The following is a 20,395-nucleotide window of genomic DNA, read 5'->3' as shown; positions in this document are numbered from 1 at the left end:
CAATATAGACCTTTGTCACACAGGACCAATACTCATCAATATAGACCATTGTCACACAGGAACAGGCCTCACTCATCAATATAGACCATTGTCACACAGGAACAATGCTCATCAATATAGACCATTGTCACACAGGAACAATACTCATCAATATAGACCATTGTCACAGAGGAAAAGGCCTCACTCATCAATATAGACCATTGTCACACAGGAACAGGCCTCACTCATCAATATAGACCATTGTCACACTGGAACAATACTCATCAACATAGACCATTGTCACACAGGAACAATACTCATCAATATAGACCATTGTCACACAGGAACAATACTCATCAATATAGACCTTTGTCACATAGGAACAATACTCATCAATATAGACCATTGTCACACAGGAACAATATTCATCAATATAGACCATTGTCACACAGGAGCAATACTCATCAATATAGACCATTGTCACACAGGAACGGTGCTCACTCATCAATTTTACACAAGGCATTTCATAAGGTGCCACATTAAAGATTATTGTGGAAAATAAAAATGCATGGTGTTGGGGTAACATATTAACAGAGGTAGAAGATCGGCTGACTGGCAGAAAGCAGAGAGTTTGCATAAATGGGTCTTTTTCGGATTGGCAGGATGTGGTGAGTGGAGGGGTATGTGCTTGGGCCTCAAATGTTTACTATTTATATCAGTGACTAAGATGAGGGGAGTAAAGACATGGTAGCTAAATTTGCAGATGACACAAAGATAGGTTGGAAAGTATGTTGCTAAGAGGACATGAGGTTGCAGATGGATATAGATAGGTTAAGTGAGTGGGCAAAGATCTGACAAATGGAGTTTAATGTAGGAAAATGTGAAGTTGTTCATTTTGGCAGGAAGAGCAAAAAAGCAGCGTGTTACTTAAATGGAGAACGGCTGCATAATTCTGAGTTGCAGAGGGATCTAGGTGTTCTAGGACATGAGTCACAAAAAGTTGCACTGGAGGGGGTGCAGAGGAGATTCACCAGGATGTTGCCTGGGATGAATTTTTTAAGATATGAAGAGAGGTTGGATAGACTTGGGTTGTTTTCGTTGGAGCAGAGAAGACTGAGGGGCGACCTGATCGAGGTGTACAAGATTATGAGGGGCATGGACAGGGTGGATAGGGAGCAGCTGTTCCCCTTAGTTGAAGGGTCAGTCACAAGGGGACATAAGTTCAAGGTGAGGGGCAGGAGGTTTAGGGGGGATGTGAGGAAAAACTTTTTTACCCAGAGGGTGGTGACAGTCTGGAATGCGCTGCCTGGGAAGGTGGTGGAGGCGGGTTGCCTCACATCCTTTAAAAAGTACCTGGATGAGCACTTGGCACATCATAACATTCAAGGCTATGGGCCAAGTGCTGGTAAATGGGATTAGGTAGGTAGGTCAGGTGTTTCTCACGTGTCAGTGCAGACTCGATGGGCTTAAGGGCCTCTTCTGCACTGTGATTCTGTGAAAAGTTAGTTTGCAGGTACAGCAAGTAATTAAGAAGGGCTAATGGAATGCTATCCTTTACTACGAGAGGAATTGAACATAAAACTAAGGATGTTATGCTTCAGTTATACAGGGCATTGGTGAGACCACACCTCAAATACTGTGTGTAGTTTTGGTCTCCTTATTTAAGGAAGGATGTAAATGTGTTGGAGACGGTTCAGAATAGGTTTACTAAATTGTTACCTGGAATGAGTGGGTTGTCTTATGAGGAAACGTTGGACAAACTGGGCTTGTTTCCACTGGAGTTTAAATGAGTGAAGGGTGATTTGATTGAAGTATACAAGATCCTGAACGGCCTTGACAAGGTGGATGTCAAAAGGATGTTTCCTCTTGTGGGTGAGTCCAAAACTAGGGGCACTGTTTTAAAATTAGGGGTCGCCCTTTTAGGACAGAGATGAGGAGAAATGTTTTCTCAGAGTGTTGTGCGACTTTGGAACTCTCAGCCTCAGAAGGCGGTGGAGGCGGGGTCATTGAATATTTTTAAGGCAGAGGTAGATAGATTCTCGTCAGGCAAGGGATTCAAAGCTTATCGGGGTTAGATGGGAATGTGGAAATTGGAACACAAGAAGATCAGCCATGATCTTATTGAATGGTGGAGCAGGCTCAAGGGGCCAAATGGTCTACCACTACTCCTGTTCCTATTTCTTATGTTCTTACTGACCATTATCACCCAGGTACGATGCTCACTCATCAATAGTTGCATTGGCTACAATCTTCAGCCAGAAGTGCTGAGTGGATGATCCATCTTGGCCTTGTCCAGAGGTCCCCAGCAACACAGATGCCAGTCTTCAGCCAATTCAATTCACTCCATGTGATATCATGAAATGGCTGAAGGCACTGGACACTGCAAAGGCCGAGGGCCCTGACAATATTCCAGCAATATTACTGAAGACTTGTGTTCCAGAACTTGCCGCACCCCTAGCCAAGCTGTTCCAGTACAGCTACAACACTGGCATCTACCCAGCTATGTGGAAAATTGCCCAGGTATGTCCTGCACACAAAAAGCAGGACAAATCCAATCTGGCCAATTACCACCCCATCAGTCTACTCTCCATCATCAGTAAAGTAATGGAAGGGGTCATCAACAGTGCTATCAAGCAGCACTTGCTTAGCAATAACCTGCTCACTGATGCCCAGTTTGGGTTCCGCCAGGACCACTGAGCTCCTGACCTCTTTGCAGCCTTGGTTCAAACATGGACAAAAGAGCTGAACTCCCGAGGTGAGGTGAGAGTGACTGCCCTTGACATCAAGGCAGCATTTGACTGAATGTGGCATCAAGGAGCCCTAGCAAAACTGGAGTCAATGGGAATCAGGGGATAACTCTCCATTGGTTGGAGTCAAACCGAGCACAAAGGAAGATGGTTGTGGTTGTTGGAGGTCAGTTATCTCAGCTCCAAGACATTATTGGACAGGTTCCTCAGGGTTAGTGGCCTCGGCCCAACCATCTTCAGCTGCACCATCAATGACCTTCCTTACATCCTAAGATCAGAATGTTCACTGATGATTGCACAATGTTTAGCATCATTCAAGACTTCTCAGATACTGAAGCAGTCCATGTCCAAATGCAGCATGACCTGAACAATATCCAGGCTTGGGCTGACAAGTGGCTATTACCATTGGCATCACACAAGTGCTAGGCAATATCCATCTACAACAAGAGAGAATCTAACCATCGCCCCTTGATGTTCAATGGCATTGCCATCGTTAAAACCCCCACTATCAACATCCAGGGGGATACCATTGGCTAGAAACTGAACTGGACCAGCCATATAAATAATGTGACTACAAGAGCAGGTCAGAGGCTAGGAATCATGCAATGAGTAACTCAGCTCCTGACTCCCCAAATCCTGTCCACCATCTGCAAGGCACAAGTCAGGAGTGTGATGGAATACTCCCCAATTACCTGGATGAGTGCAGCTCCAATAACACTCAAAAAGCTGGACACCATCCAGGACAAAGCAGCCACTTGATTGACACCACATCCACAAACATTCACTCCCTCCACCACTGATGCACAGTAGCAGCAGTGTGTACCATCTACAGGAATTCACCAAGGCTTCTTCAGAAGTGCCTTCCAAACCCGTGACCACTATCATCTAGAAGGACAAGGGCAGCAGATAGATGGGAACACTACCACCTGGAAGTTCCCCTCCAAGTCACTCACCATCCTGACTTGGAGATATATCACCGTTCCTTCACTGTCGCTGGGTCAAAATCCTGGAACTCTCTCCCTAAGAGCACTGTGGCTGTACCTACACCACATGGACTGCAGCGGTTCAAGAAGGCAGCTCACCACCACCTTCTCGAGGTAAATTAGGGATGGGCAATAAATGCTGGCCCAGCCAGCAAAGCCCACATCCCATGAAAGACCAAAAAGATTTTTAAAAAATACCATTATCACATGGAGCAATACTCACTCATAAATACATTAGATTTTCTCTGGTACAGTCCTACATCTCCTTCGCTAGTGAGTGACAATTTAAGAGGGGAAGTGGACGAATGGCTTGATGAGGGACATGTATGTGAATTGGACAAATGGCCTGAGGGATAGTTTACGAGGGTTAATGCTGTGCGAAGGGTCTGATAAAGCAGGAGGGTGGGGATTGGGTTGGATTTGGAAAGGGCCGGGGTAAGGGCAGGCCGTATTACTGAGAAGGGGAGTAGATATATTAATGCAGTGTGATGGTTGGTGTGATGAGTCCCATAATGTTGGGTTGTATCTTATTGTGCAGACTGGCTGTCACGTGGCGCCTGTTGTACCAGCATTCATTGCAGCACCATTCCCATCTCCGGAAGGTCCAACAACAACCGCACAGAGGCAGCTCAAGGAAGAGGCTTCTAGGGGAAGAGGCAATCCTAACTTCACTCCTCTCCCAGATTCAAACAACGTTGCAGGCGATGGGAGAAAGACTGGGACCAAACCGGCAGCTCAAACCTCTCGCAGGTAAGGAGATGAAATAAGCATAAGTAACAAAAGAAAAGTTCAGTGTAGAAGGAGCTTTACCCTGAACCTAACCCTGTTGCTGTACCTGTCCTGGGAGTGTTTGATGGGGACAGTGTAGAGGGAGCTTTACCCTGTACTAACTCTGTGCTGTACCTGTCCTGGGAGTGTTTGATGGGGACAGTGTAGAGGGATATTTACTCTGTATCTAACCCTGTGCTGTACCTGTCCTGGGAGTGTTTGATGGGGATGGTGTAGAGGGAGCTTTACTCTGTATCTAACCCCGTGCTGTACCTGTCCTGGGAGTGTTTGATGGGGACAGTGTAGAGGGTGCTTTACTCTGTATCTAACCCTGTGCTGTACCTGTCCTGGGAGTGTTTGATGGGGATGGTGTAGAGGGAGCTTTACTCTGTATCTAACCCCGTGCTGTACCTGTCCTGGGAGTGTTTGATGATGACAGTGTAGAGGGAGATTTACTCTGTATCTAACCCCGTGCTGTACCTGTCCTGGGAGTGTTTGATGGGGACAGTGTAGAGGGAGATTTACTCTGTATCTAACCCCGTGCTGTACCTGTCCTGGGAGTGTTTGATGGGGACAGTGTAGAGGGAGCTTTACTCTGTATCTAACCCCGTGCTGTACCTGTCCTGGGAGTGTTTGATGGGGACAGTGTAGAGGGAGATTTACTCTGTATCTAACCCCGTGCTGTACCTGTCCTGGGAGTGTTTGATGGGGACAGTGTAGAGGGAGATTTACTCTGTATCTAACCCCGTGCTGTACCTGTCCTGGGAGTGTTTGATGGGGACAGTGTAGAGGGAGATTTACTCTGTATCTAACCCCGTGCTGTACCTGTCCTGGGAGTGTTTGATGGGGACAGTGTAGAGGGAGCTTTACTCTGTATCTAACTCCATGCTGGTCCAGCATTGGGAGTGTTTGATGGGGACAGTGTAGAGGGAGCTTTACTCTGTATCTAACCCCATGCTGTACCTGTCCTGGGAGTGTTTGATTGGGATGGTGTAGAGGGAGCTTTACTCTGTATCTAATCTCATGCTGTTCCTGTCCTGGGAGTGTTTGATGGAGTTGGTGTAGAGGGAACTTTATTCTGTATTTATCTCCATGCTGTACCTGTCCTGGGAGTGTTTGATGGGGACAGTGAAGAGGCAGCTTTACCCTGTACGTAACCCTGTGCTGTACCTGTCCTGGGAGTGTTTGATGGGGACAGTGTAGAGCGAGCTTTACCCTGTACCTAAACCTATGCTGTACCTGTCCTGGGAGAGTTTGATGGGGACCGTGTGGAGGGAGCTTTACTCTGTATCTAACCCCGTGCTGTTCCTGTTCTGGGAGAGTTTGATGGGGATGGTGTAGAGGGAGCTTTACTCTGTATCTAATCTCATGCTTTTCCTGTTCTGGGAGTGTTTGATGGGGACAGTGTAGAGGGAGCTTTACTCTGTATCTCATCTCATGCTGTTCCTGTTCTGGGAGTGTTTGTTGGGGACAGTGTACAGCCATAGTATGGTTACTGCACAGAAGGAGGTCATTTGTCCCGTTGTGTCCATGATGACTCTCTGTTTGAATAGTTCACCAAGTGCCATTTCCCTGCAGTGCTGCAAGTTTTTTCCTTTTCAGATAACAAACCAATTCCCTTTTAAAAGTCTGGATTGAACCAGCCTCCACTACACTCTCGGGCCAGATCCTAACCATTCACTGCATAACAGTTTTTCCTCATGTTGACATTGCTTACATAAGAACCTAGCAAACAGGAGCAGGAGGAGGCCATTCAGCCCTTTGAGTCCATTCCACCATTTAATGATCTCATGGCTGATCTTCCACATTAACACCATTTTCCTGCACTTTGCCCGTGTCCCTAGATGTTTTTAATATCTAGAAATCTATGATTTCTGTCTTGTACATACTCAATGACTGATTCTCCTCAGCCTCTGGGGTAGAGAATTCCAAAGATTCACCACCCTCTGAGTGAAGAAATTCCTCCTCATCTCAGTCCTAAATGGCCAGCCTCTTATTCTGAGACTGTGTCCCCTGGTTCTGGACCAACCCCCAGCCATTCATCTTAAATCTGCGTCCTCTGGCTCTCGATCCTTCCACCAATAGGAACAGTTTCTCCCTGTCTACTCTGTCCAGACCCTTCATGATTTTGAATACCTCTATCAAATCTCCTCTACTCCATGGAGCTATTGGTACAAAAGCAGGGAAGTTATGCTGAAACTGTTAAAAGAAACTCTGGTTAGGAAGTACTCAAGCATAGCATCCAATTAACCACACTTTGGGAAAGATGTGAGTGTCCTTGAGAGGGTGCAGAGGAGGTTTCTCAGAATGGTTCCAGGGAGGGGGGGATTTTATGTATAAGATTGGGTTGGAGAAGCTGGGGTTGTTCCCCTTGGGGCAAAGAAGGTTGAGGGGAGATTTGATCGAGGTGTACAAGTTGATGACAGGTTGAGAAAAGCTATTCCCATTAGCTGATGGCAGAAGGACAAAGCAACACAGATTTAAGGTGTTGGGCAAGAGATGCCAGCGGGGTGTGAGGAAGATTTCTCAAGGAAATTGGATGGACACTTGAGGGAAATAAACTTATGGGATCAAGCAGGGGAATGTGACTGACTGTATTGTCCAAAGAAAGCCAGCATGGACTCAATGGGCTGAATGGCTTCTGGCTGTGCTGATGTGACAGTATTGATCCTGTTGGTTCACTTGCCCTTTAGGGAAGGAGAGTTTGCCTCCTTACTCAGTTAGGCCTGGCTGTAACTCTAGTCGCACACTTTAACCACCCATCAAGTGCACAAGTATCAAACTGGCACATCCTTCAGTAGCTGATGAATTTGGTTCACCATTCAGCTGAAGATTATCACAGGAAACAAAGCCTGCTTTCTCATTGCTCTGTTTTGTCTTGTTTGGAGGTGAGGAGTGCTTTCTTCTGGGCTCGTACCTGGAATCTGTGCAAATCTGGAGGGCGGCAATTCTGGAGGAGATGGGCAGAGGTAAGAGCGCAAACCTGAACCAACATCTGCTGCAGCATCACCTACTCTTCTGATGTTGCAGGGACATTTTGTCAATCCCTGCCCTGGGCTCATTTTCAGCAAATGCTTGACTTCTATCTTCCCTCTTGGCCCCAGCTGCCACCATAGCTTTGACTAAGGGGAGGCGATGGCAGAGTGGTATTGTCACCGGACTAGTGTTTCAGAGACCCAGGATAATGCTCTAGGGGCCGGGGTTCGAATCCCGCCACGTCAGATGGTGAAATTTGAATTCAGTAAAAATCTGGAATTAAAAGTCCAATGATGACCATGAAACCATTTGTCGATTGTTGTAAAAACCCATCTGGTTCACTAATGTCCTTCAGGGAAGGAAATCTGCTGTCCTTACCTGGTCTGGACTACATGTGACTCCAGACCCACAGCAATGGGGTTGACTCCTAAATGCCCCTGAACAAGGGCAATTAGGGATGAGCAATAAATGCTGGCCCAGCCAGCAATGCCCACATCCCATGAATGAATTAAAAGAAAAATCATGTGTGTCTGCTCCCCTACTCCCTTCAGCCTCATCTTCCTCTGTCTTTCTTTCTGCCTCATTTTCTCTGGGTTGCCATGTGGCTGCAGTGAATTCTGGCCAGGGGATTAATCCTAACATAACATCCTTGATGTTTTTGATTACAGATGGGGGAAGAGTGATTTACCTGCAGACTCGATACAGCCTGGCCATTCTTTACACTCACCTCTACTGCTACGATCTGAGCACTGCCCAATCCTTTACTGAACAGCTTGTGGGACAGATGCTAAACCAAAAGCGATCTGCGATCTTTACAGGTGAGATGTCAAGATGCTCAATACAACTTGACCGGTGTGTTGTATATCAGAATGTTACAGTCTGTTGTGTCAATCTGTGAATGATGAGTGTGCGATAGTCAGAGTGTTACAGTGAGGGGTGTGGGGTATATCAGAGTGTTACAGTGAGGGGTGTGGGGTATATCAGTGTTACAGTGAGGGGTGTGGGATATACCAGAGTGTTACAGTGAGGGATGTGGGGTATATCAGTGTGTTACAGTGAGGGGTGTGGGGTATATCAGTGTTACAGTGAGGGGTGTGGGGTATATCAGTGTTACAGTGAGGGGTGTGGGATATACCAGAGTGTTACAGTGAGGGGTGTGTGGTATATCAGAGTGTTACAGTGAGGGGTGTGGGGTATATCAGAGTGTACAGTGAGGGCTGTGAGGTATATCACAGTGTTACAGTGAGGGGTGTGGGGTATATCAGAGTGTTACAGTGAGGTGTGTGGGATATATCAGAGAGTTACAGTGAGAGGTGTGGGCTATATCAGAGTGTTACAGTGCGGGGTGTGGGGTATGTCAGAGTGTTACAGTGAGGGGTGTAGGGTATATCAGAATGTTACAGTGAGGGGTGTAGGGTATATCAGAGAGTTACAGTGAGGGGTGTGGGGTATATCAGAGTGTTACAGTGAGGGGTGTGGGGTATATCAGAGTGTTACACTGAGGGGTGTGGGTATATCAGGGTGTTACAGTGAGGGGTGTGGGATATATCACAGTGTTACAGTGAGGGATGTGGGGTATATCAGATTGTTACAGTGAGGGGTGTGAGATATATCAGAGTGTTACAGTGAGGGGTGTGGTATATCAGTGTGTTACAGTGAGGGGTGTGGGGTATATTAGAGTTTCACAGTGAGAGGTATGGGGTATATCAGTGTTACAGTAAGGGGTGTGGGATATATCAGAGCGTTACAGTGAGGGGTGTGAGGTATATCAGAGTGTTACAGTGAGGGGGTGGGTATACCAGAGTGTTACAGTGAGGGGTGTGGGGTATATCAGAGTGTTACAGTGAGGGGTGTGGGGTATATCAGTGTTACAGTGAGGGGTGTGGGATATATCAGAGCGTTACAGTGAGGGGTGTGGGGTATATCAGAGTGTTACAGTGAGGGATGTGGGGTATATCAGAGTGTTACAGTGAGGGGTGTGGGGTATATCAGAGTGTTACAGTGAGGGGTGTGGGATATATCAGAGTGTTACAGAGTGGGGTGTGGGGTATATCAGAGTGTCACAGTGAGGGGTGTGGGGTATATCAGTGTTACAGTGAGGTGTGTGAGGTATATCAGTGTTACAGTGAGGGATGTGTGGTATATCACTGTTACAGTGAGGGGTGTGGGGTATATCAGACTGTTACAGTGAGGGGTGTGAGGTATATCAGAGTGTTACAATGAGGGGTGTGGGGTATATCAGTGTTACAGTGAGGGATATGTGGTATATCAATGTTACAGTGAGGGGTGTGGGGTATATCAGTGTTACAGTGAGGGATGTGTGGTATATCAATGTTACAGTGAGGGGTGTGGGGTATATCAGACTGTTACAGTGAGTGGTGTGAGGTATATCAGAGTGTTACAGTGAGGGGTGTGGGATATATCAGAGTGTTACAGTGAGGGGTGTGGGGTATATCAGTGTTACAATGAGGGGTGTGGGATATATCAGTGTTACAGTGAGGGGTGTAGGGTATATCAGAGTGTTACAGTGTGGGGTGTAGGGTATATCAGAGTGTTACAGTGAAGGGTGTGAGGTATATCATTGTTACAGTGAGGGGTGTGGGATATATCAGTGTTACTGTGAGGGGTGTAGGGTATATCAGAGTGTTACAGTGAGGGGTGTGGGGTATATCAGTGTTACAGTGAGAGGTGTGGGGTATAACAGAGTGTTACAGTGAGGGATGTGGGGAATATCGGAGTGTTACAGTGAGGGGTGTGTGGTATATCAGAGTGTTACAGTGAGGGGTGTGGGGTATATCGGAGTGTTACAGTGAGGGACGTGGGGTATATCAGACTGTTACAGTAAGGGGTGTGAGGTATATCAGTGTTACAGTGAGGGGTGTGTGGTATATCAGAGTGTTACAGTGAGGGATGTGGGGTATATCGGAGTGTTACAGTGAGGGGTGTGGGGTATATCAGAGTGTTACAGTGAGGGATGTGGGGTATATCGGAGTGTTACAGTGAGGGGTGTTTGGTATATCAGAGTGTTACAGTGAGGGGTGTGGGGTATATCGGAGTGTTACAGTGAGGGATGTGGGGTATATCAGAGTGTTACAGTGAGGGGTGTGGGGTATATCAGTGTTACAGTAAGGGGTGTGGGATATATCAGAGCGTTACAGTGAGGGGTGTGGGGTATATCAGAGTGTTACAGTGAGGGGGTGGGTATATCAGAGTGTTACAGTGAGGGGTGTGGGGTATATCAGAGTGTTACAGTGAGGGGTGTGGGGTATATCAGTGTTACAGTGAGGGGTGTGGGATATATCAGAGTGTTACAGTGAGGGGTGTGGGGTATATCAGAGTGTTACAGTGAGGGATGTGGGGTATATCAGAGTGTTACAGTGAGGGGTGTGGGGTATATCAGAGTGTTACAGTGAGGGTTGTGGTGTATATCAGAGTGTTACAGTGAGGGGTGTGGGATATATCAGAGTGTTACAGAGTGGGGTGTGGGGTATATCAGAGTGTCACAGTGAGGGGTGTGGGGTATATCAGTGTTACAGTGAGGGGTGTGGGGTATATCAGTGTTACAGTGAGGGATGTGTGGTATATCAATGTTACAGTGAGGGGTGTGGGGTATATCAGACTGTTACAGTGAGGGGTGTGAGGTATATCAGAGTGTTACAATGAGGGGTGTGGGGTATATCAGTGTTACAGTGAGGGATGTGTGGTATATCAATGTTACAGTGAGGGGTGTGGGGTATGTCAGTGTTACAGTGAGGGATATGTGGTATATCAATGTTACAGTGAGGGGTGTGGGGTATATCAGTGTTACAGTGAGGGATATGTGGTATATCAATGTTACAGTGAGGGGTGTGGGATATATCAGACTGTTACAGTGAGGGGTGTGAGGTATATCAGAGTGTTATAGTGAGGGGTGTGGGATATATCAGACTGTTACAGTGAGGGGTGTGGGATATATCAGTGTTACAATGAGGGGTGTGGGATATATCAGTGTTACAGTGAGGGGTGTAGGGTATATCAGAGTGTTACAGTGTGGGGTGTAGGGTATATCAGGGTGTTACAGTGAAGGGTGTGAGGTATATCATTGTTACAGTGAGGGGTGTGGGATATATCAGTGTTACTGTGAGGGGTGTAGGGTATATCAGAGTGTTACAGTGAGGGGTGTGGGGTATATCAGTGTTACAGTGAGAGGTGTGGGGTATATCAGAGTGTTACAGTGAGGGATGTGGGGAATATCGGAGTGTTACAGTGAGGGGTGTGTGGTATATCAGAGTGTTACAGTGAGGGGTGTGGGGTATATCGGAGTGTTACAGTGAGGGACGTGGGGTATATCAGACTGTTACAGTAAGGGGTGTGAGGTATATCAGTGTTACAGTGAGGGGTGTGTGGTATATCAGAGTGTTACAGTGAGGGATGTGGGGTATATCGGAGTGTTACAGTGAGGGGTGTGGGGTATATCAGAGTGTTACAGTGAGGGATGTGGGGTATATCGGAGTGTTACAGTGAGGGGTGTGTGGTATATCAGAGTGTTACAGTGAGGGGTGTGGGGTATATCGGAGTGTTACAGTGAGGGATGTGGGGTATATCAGAGTGTTACAGTGAGGGGTGTGGGGTATATCAGAGTGTTACAGTGAGGGGTGTGTGGTATATCAGAGTGTTACAGTGAGGGGTGTGAGGTATATCAGAGTGTTATAGTGAGGGGTGTGGGGTATATCGGAGTGTTACAGTGAGGGGTGTGGGGTATATCAGTGTTACAGTGAGGGATGTGGGGTATATCAGTGTTACAGTGAGGGGTGTGGGGTATATCAGAGTGTTACAGTGAGGGGTGTGGGGTATATCAGTGTTACAGTGAGGGATGTGGGGTATATCAGTGTTACAGAGTGGGGTGTGGGGTATATCAGAGTGTTACAGTGAGGGGTGTGGGGTATATCAGTGTTACAGTGATGGGTGTGGGGTATATCAGTGTTACAGTGAGGGTTGTGGAGTACATCAGTGTTACAGTGAGGGGTGTGGGATATATCAGTGTTACAGTGAGGGGTGTGGGGTATATCAGTGTTACAGTGAGGGGTGTGGGGTATATCAGTGTTACAGTGAGGGGTGTGGGGTATATCAGTGTTACAATGAGGGGTATTAGATTTTGCCAGCTTTGTATTGGTTCTGTTATGAACACTGAAAGTGTGCCTCTGTGAACAGGGACTGATCAGCTGGAATTGGATTCTTCGATGCTGCTAGATGTTGGGGTAGATGCTGCCCTGGCAGTGGTTCAGTCACTAGCCCGTTTCATGGCTCTGTATTTCACTAACCAGCCACTGTACGTGCTGCCACCTCACCACATCGACACCCTGCCACCTCTGCACATTCAACCAGGTAAGAATCACTCTGATCCCTCCGTAATCCAGATCTGAACTCGCATTACCTGAGTTCGGGCCTTTGAGACTGGGATAACCACCACAGTCTGAACTGAGCTTGGTGGACTCGGGAGGGCAAACATAATTCTCAGTACAAGGATTTCTATTTGCCTGTGCTGAGTCAGGCCATGTGGGTGTAGAGAGGGGGCACTAGGTGTAGAGAGAGCGGGGACATTGGGTGCAGAGAGGGGACAGTGGGTGTGGGGCGGAGAGGGGGCAGTGGGTGCGGAGAGGGGACAGTGGGTGTGGGGCGGAGAGGGGGCAGTGGGTGTAGAGAGGGGACAGTGGGTGTGGGGCGGAGAGGGGGCAGTGGGTGTGGAGAGGGGGCAGTGGGTGTGGAGAGGGGACAGTGGGTGTGGAGAGGGGACAGTGGGTGTGGGGCGGAGAGGGGGCAGTGGGTGTAGAGAGGGGACAGTGGGTGTGGGGCGGAGAGGGGGCAGTGGGTGTGGAGAGGGGGCAGTGGGTGCGGAGAGGGGACAGTGGGTGTAGAGAGGGGACATTGGGTGTGAAGAGGGGACAGTGGGTGTGGAGAGGGGGCAGTGGGTGTAGAGAGGGGACAGTGGGTGTGGGGCGGAGAGGGGGCAGTGGGTGTGGAGAGGGGACAGTGGGTGCGGGGCGGAGAGGGGACAGTGGGTGTGGAGAGGGGACAGTGGGTGTGGGGCGGAGAGGGGGCAGTGGGTGTGGAGAGGGGGCAGTGGGTGTAGAGAGGGGACAGTGGGTGTGGGGCGGAGAGGGGGCAGTGGGTGTGGAGAGGGGACAGTGGGTGCGGGGCGGAGAGGGGACAGTGGGTGTGGAGAGGGGACAGTGGGTGCGGGGCGGAGAGGGGACAGTGGGTGTGGAGAGGGGGCAGTGGGTGTGGAGAGGGGACAGTGGGTGCGGGGCGGAGAGGGGACAGTGGATGCGGAGAGGGGGCAGTGGGTGTGGAGAGGGGACAGTGGGTGTAGAGAGGGGGCAGTGGGTGCGGGGCGGAGAGGGGACAGTGGGTGTGGAGAGGGGGCAGTGGGTGTAGAGAGGGGACAGTGGGTGTGGAGAGGGGGCAGTGGGTGTGGAGAGGGGACAGTGGGTGTGGAGAGGGGGCAGTGGGTGCGGAGAGGGGACAGTAGGTGCGGAGAGGGGACAGTAGGTGCGGAGAGGGGACAGTGGGTGCGGAGAGGGGACAGTGGGTGCGGAGAGGGGACAGTGGGTGCGGAGAGGGGACAGTGGGTGTAGAGAGGGGACAGTGGGTGTAGAGAGGGGACAGTGGGTGCGGAGAGGGGACAGTAGGTGTAGAGAGGGGGCAGTGGGTGTAGAGAGGGGACAGTGGGTGCGGAGAGGGGGCAGTGGGTGTAGAGAGGGGACAGTGGGTGCGGAGAGGGGACAGTGGGTGTAGAGAGGGGACAGTGGGTGCGGAGAGGGGACAGTGGATGTGGATAAGGGACAGTGGGTGTGGATAAGGGACAGTGGGTGCGGAGAGGGGACAGTGGGTGCGGAGAGGGGACAGTGGGTGTGGAGAAGGGACAGTGGGTGTAGAGAGGGGGCAGTGGGTGCGGAGAAGGGACAGTGGGTGTAGAGAGGGGGCAGTGGGTGCGGAGAGGGGCCAGTAGGTGTGGGGTGGAGAGGGGACAGTGGGTGTGGAGAAGGGACAGTGGGTGCGGAGAGGGGACAGTGGGTGTAGAGAGGGGGATGTGGGTGTGCGGCAGAGAGGGGGCAGTGGGTGTGGAGAGGGGACAGTGGGTGCGGAGAGGGGACAGTGGGTGCGGAGAGGGGACAGTGGGTGCGGAGAGGGGGCAGTGGGTGCGGAGAGGGGACAGTGGGTGCGGAGAGGGGGCAGTGGGTGTGGATAAGGGACAGTGGGTGTGGATAAGGGACAGTGGGTGCGGAGAGGGGACAGTGGGTGCGGAGAGGGGACAGTGGGTGTGGATAAGGGACAGTGGGTGTAGAGAGGGGGCAGTGGGTGCGGAGAAGGGACAATGGGTGTAGAGAGGGGGCAGTGGGTGTGGAGAGGGGACAGTAGGTGTGGGGCGGAGAGGGGACAGTGGGTGTGGAGAAGGGACAGTGGGTGTGGAGAGGGGACAGTGGGTGCGGAGAGGGGACAGTGGGTGCGGAGAGGGGACAGTGGGTGTAGAGAGGGGACAGTGGGTGCGGAGAGGGGGCAGTGGGTGTGGAGAGGGGACAGTGGGTGTAGAGAGGGGGCAGTGGGTGTGGAGAGGGGACAGTGGGTGTAGAGAGGGGGCAGTGGGTGTGCGGCAGAGAGGGGGCAGTGGGTGTGGAGAGGGGACAGTGGGTGTAGAGAGGGGGCAGTGGGTGCGGAGAGGGGACAGTAGGTGTGGGGCGGAGAGGGAACAGTAGGTGTGGGGTGGGGAGGGGACAGTGGGTGTAGAGAGGGGACAGTGGGTTTAGAGAGGGGGCAGTGGGTGCGGAGAGGAGGCAGTGGGTGCGGAGAGGGGACAGTGGGTGCGGAGAGGGGACAGTGGGTGTAGAGAGGGGACAGTGGGTGTAGAGAGGGGGCAGTGGGTGCGGAGAGGAGACAGTGGGTGCGGAGAGGGGACAGTGGGTGTAGAGAGGGGACATTGGGTGTGGAGAGGGGACATTGGGTGCGGGACAGAGAGGGGACAGTGGGTGCGGTGAGGGGACAGTGGGTGCGGAGAGGGGGCACTGGGTGCAGAGAGGGGACAGTGGGGTGCAGGGCCGAGAGGGGGCACTGGGTATGGAGAGGGGGCAGTGGGTGTAGAGAGGGGGCAGTGGTAGCGGGGCGGAGAGGTGACGGGCAGGGTGAGGATGGAGAGGAAGGGGGAAATGTGGGGTGGGTGAGGAGGTGGGCAGTCATGGCGAGAGGGGTGGTGGACAGTTCAGGGGTGGTGGGAATGATGCATGAGTGGGGAGGAAATGGGCGGCACAGGGGTGCGGAGGAGGTGGGCAGGGGGGGCTAGAGAGTAGAAAGGCAGTGCACTGGCGGTGAGGCGATGGGCAATGTGAGGCAGGAGAGGAGGTGCACAGTGTGGGAGGCAGGGAGGAGATGTATGGGGCTTTGTGCATTGGGTTGGCATGCAGTGGAGCTGTGAGAGGCGAAACAGTCCTGAGCAGACGAGGGTGGGAGCTGCTGATGCTGGAACTAATTCCCATTATGTTTTGAACTTGTTAACAGGTTGCCTTCCTCGAGTAGTGTATTTGCGACAGTGCCGAGTATCAGCGGCAGTACGAGAGCAACACCTGTCAGCCACGTGGAGTGTGAAGTACACGGTCGACCTGATGCTGATTGGCAGGCTGATCCCAGAAGCTGTCTGGTTGGCCTCGAGTCTTGGGGACTGGAAAACTGCTGTGGTGCTAAGTTTAGCTTTCAACTTGTACAATCGAGACCTTCCTGAGTCTGTCAGGTACAAACCTGGTCAATTATTCCCCAGCATTTGTCAGGCTGGCATTAAAATGTGGGCATCACGCACATCTGCCCACACTGGCCTATTTATACTGGGCAGCAGCAATCATGGAATAGCCATTAGGAGCTGAATCCATGGCTGGTTTTTTGCTCCCTCCCATCGTTTGAGCTGTGTTCAGGACAGGAACTGAATTGTCACTCTCTGCCTTGCTGGGTGCAGTATTTTTAAATTAAACATGATCTTATCAGATCCCTGTTTGAACCTGGCTGGATTAATTCCCCTTAACTCCCTTGGGTACTGGGTGTGCCTGTATCATATTATTCAGTCCTTTGAATAATTTAGCTGCAGTTATTACACATTCCATAGAAAAAAAAGCACAAAATCAGGCCATTCAGCCCAGCAGGTTCATACTGCTCTTTTATGTTGCAAAGCAGCCTGCTCCCATGACTTCATACAAATTAGGAGCAGGATTCAGCCATCCGGCCCCTCAAGTAAGATCATGGCTGATCTGAATGCAACCTCGACTCCACATTCCTGCCTACCCCAGATAACCTTTCACCCCCATGTTAATCAAGAATCTCTCCAGCTCTGCCTTAAAAATATTCAGACTCTGTTTCCACCGCCTTTTGAGGAAGAGTCACAACCCTCACAAAGACTCACAACCCTCTACTTCCTGGTTTCCTGAATTTAGGTCATCCCTCTTTTCTGTGCTAATACCATCATTAATTAACAGAGCCACTCCTCCACTTTTTCCTAACTTCCTGTCTTTCCTAAATGTCACCTACCCTTCAATATTCAGATCCCAATCTATGTCATCCTGTAACCATGTCTATGTAATGGCTGGAAAAACTCAGCAGGTCTGGCAGCATCGGCGGAGAAGAAAAGAGTTGACGTTTCGAGTCCTCATGACCCTTCGACAGAACTTGAGTGAGTCCAAGAAAGGGATGAAATATAAGCTCACACACACCTTAAACCACCTTATATTTCACCCCTTTCTTGGACTCACTCAAGTTCTGTCGAAGGGTCATGAAGACTCGAAACGTCAACTCTTTTCTTCTCCGCCGATGCTGCCAGACCTGCTGAGTTTTTCCAGGTAATTCTGTTTTTGTTTTGAATTTCCAGCATCCGCAGTTTTTTTGTTTTTATTTTTGTTTTTATCTCTGTAATGGCTGTCAGATTGGATTTATTTATTTCTATTTGTGCTATCAGTTCATCTGTTTTGTTTTGAATGCTACGTTTAGATACAGGGCCTTTAGTTTTGTCTTTTTATTATTTTTGTAATTTTATCTGCTGATTTACTCTTAGTTTTGTACCCTCTGTCCCTTTCTGTCACTGTCTGTTTAGCATTTCCCATATTAGTACCTGTCTCTCTTGCCTTGTCTCTACTCTTTGGTTTACCATATCTTCCCAAATTTGATCCTTTGCCCCCACTATTCAGTTTAAAACCCTCTCTATTTCTCTAGTTATGTGGGTCACAAGGACACCAGTCCCAGCACGGATCAGGTGTAGAACATCCCAACGGTACAGATCCCACTTTCCCCAAGACTGGTGCCAGTGCCCCACGAGCTGGAACCCACTTCTCCCACACCAGTCTTTGAGTCACTTTGACCCTTGATCTCTTTGAGCCACTTTGACCCTTTGAGGGTCACTTAACCCCATCAACATATCCTTCTGTTGCTTGGAGAGAAACAGAGTTAACGTGTCAGGTCAAAATGACCTTTCTTCCAGTTCTGATGAAAGGTAATTTTAACCTGAAAATCAACTCTGGGTGGAATCTCCTGTCCGGGAGTCTAAGTCCATTGACAGATGAGAAAGTCGGTGTGATTGCATTGAGTCTGGAACAAATCTGCTGCTGTGTGGGCTTCACCATAGAGAAGAGAACATGACTGAGCATGGTTGACATTCAGCTGTCTCATATTTAGTCAGCCACATCTGCCGACCTTAACTCCAACCACCCGAAGACCCTCCTTCCACTTGGAGGGATCTCACTGACTGACCAACCGTGTGGTCAAGGTCAGGTTTGAAAACTGGTGTGTGTCACATTCCAGACTCAGTTCACCACCTTCCCCCCTCCCACATGCCTTTCCTCCCTTTGGAACCGAAACCATTACCCTCTCCATGCCCAAGCTGACCTGGTCTCTCCAGTCCCCACTGTTTACAGCCCCCTCCCCGACTCTCACCCTGGACTTGCCTAACCCTAACCCTACCCCCCCCCCCCTCCCCCCACCCCGACTGTGACTGCTCTCTCCAGTCACCAGTTGCCTACATTCATCCCCCAGCACCAACCACGTCCTCCAAGAATTCCTCCCCCACCCTCACCGACTTTTCTGCTGAGCCTGCCTCCCGTTTCCAGTCTTGGCACAGCTTTTGCTGCTGGCTTTCCGTGTGAGTGAAAGAAGATGAAATCAGCATCTGCTGACCTCGTGGACATGGTGACGTTCGCTGGGCACAGGCCACTTAACGCACCGTCGCAAAGCTCAACATTCCAAATTTTCACTGGCGGGCAACTTAATTGGGAGGGCAGAGTTAACCCTGGCGAGGCAGCCTCTTGATTAGCACGCACGAGACGCTAATACACGCAAATGGGATCCCCGATATTGTTCATCGGGGATCTCGATCCACCTTGAAAGTCGAGAGAACAAAATTCAATCGGTTGATCCCCCCCTGTTGGGAAACAGACTTTTTGCCTCCCGCCAAAATTCCCTGCCCCCACCCTCCACAATTGTCACTGCCGACAGGATGGGAAGGGTCCCCCCCCTCTGTTTCTGATAATGTTTCTGCCGATACTGCAGAGTTTTTCCAGCATTCTTTGTTTGTGTTACAGATTTACAGCATCTGCAGCGTTTTGCTTTTGTCCTTCGGTTCCTTTCTTCCTCATGTATTTATCGAGCCTCCCCTTGAATGTGTCTCTGCTCGACACCTCAACGACTCCCTGGATAAGAAGTTCCACATTCTCTTCACTCTCTGGGTTTCATCAAAACTGATTTTAGCAGCAATTTGGATTCCAATAGTGGATTTCAAATAGGAAATTGCCCATGGGAATACAGGCATGGTATTGGTATAACGGGGATTACAGGCCTGGTATGGGGGAGATTGGCATTACAGGCCTGGTTTGAGGTGATGGGGATTACAGGCCTGGTGTTGGGGGGTTTGGGGATGGGGATTACAGGCCTGATCTGGGCGCTTGGGGATTACAGGCCTGGTATGGGGGAATCAGGATTACAGGCCTGGTATAGGGGAATGGGGAATGCAGGCCTTATGTGTGGAAGATGGGGATTACAGGCCTGGTGTGGAGGGATAGGGGTTCCAGGCGTGGTGTGGGGGGGGGTAGTGGGGGAATGGGGATTACAGGCCTGCTGTAGGATAATGGGACTACAGGCCTGGTTTAGGGGCTGGGGACTACAGACCTGGTTTTGGGCACTGGATGGCAATTGCAGACTTGTTTTGGGGGAAATGGGGGTTACAAGTCTGGAGTGGGGGAGTAGAGGATTACAGGTTTAGTATTGGGTTGGTGGGTATGGAGATTACCCGCCTAGTGTGAGGGGGTGGATGGGGATTACAGGCCTGGTATTTGGAAATGGGTGGGAATCACAGGGCTTCATGTGGGGATGAGTAGGGATTACAGGCCTGGAATGTGGGGATCAGTAGGGATTACAGGTCTGGAATGTGGGGATGGGTGGGAATAACATGTCTAGAATGTGGGGATGGGTGGGGATTACAGGTCTGGAATGTGGGGATGGGTGGGTATTACAGGCCTGGAATGTGGGGATAGGTGGGGATTACAGGTCTGGGATGTGTAGCGATTACAGATCTGGAATGTGGGGATGGGTGGGGATTACAGGTCTGGAATGTGGGAATGCGAGGGATTACAGATCTGGAATGTAGGGATGGGTGGGGATTACAGGTCTGGAATGTGGGGATGGGTGGGGATTGCAGATGGTGAATGTGGGGATGGGTTGGGATTACAGGTCTGGAATGCAGGGATTGGTGGGGATTACAGGGCTGGAATGTGGGGTTGGGTGGGGAATTACAGGTCTGGAATGTGTGGGTGGGTGGGGATGACAGGTCTGGAATGTGGGTTTGGGTGGGGATTACAGGTCTGGAATGTGGGGATGGGTGGGAATTACAAGTCTGAAATGTGGGGTTGGGTGGGGATTACAGGTCTGGATTGCGGGAATGGGTGG

At 50.2% G+C, this 20,395-nt stretch overlaps 1 protein-coding gene across 1 annotated transcript in view; it reads left to right on the top strand.

Moving 5' to 3' along the window:
• The window catches only part of cplane1 (ciliogenesis and planar polarity effector 1), a 217,567-nt gene that overhangs the window by 4,363 nt on the left and 192,809 nt on the right, over positions 1 to 20,395 (top strand). The window contains exons 3-7 of the mRNA XM_041185379.1: positions 4,248 to 4,459; positions 7,366 to 7,446; positions 8,122 to 8,271; positions 12,644 to 12,817; positions 15,983 to 16,211. Of these exons, the coding sequence (XP_041041313.1) occupies positions 4,248 to 4,459; positions 7,366 to 7,446; positions 8,122 to 8,271; positions 12,644 to 12,817; positions 15,983 to 16,211 (846 nt within the window). The remainder of the gene's footprint in view (positions 1 to 4,247; positions 4,460 to 7,365; positions 7,447 to 8,121; positions 8,272 to 12,643; positions 12,818 to 15,982; positions 16,212 to 20,395) is intronic.

This window comes from Carcharodon carcharias, chromosome 4 (assembly GCF_017639515.1).
Source record: "Carcharodon carcharias isolate sCarCar2 chromosome 4, sCarCar2.pri, whole genome shotgun sequence".
NCBI lineage: Eukaryota > Metazoa > Chordata > Chondrichthyes > Lamniformes > Lamnidae > Carcharodon > Carcharodon carcharias.
This window is presented reverse-complemented; position numbering and strand designations above follow the sequence as displayed.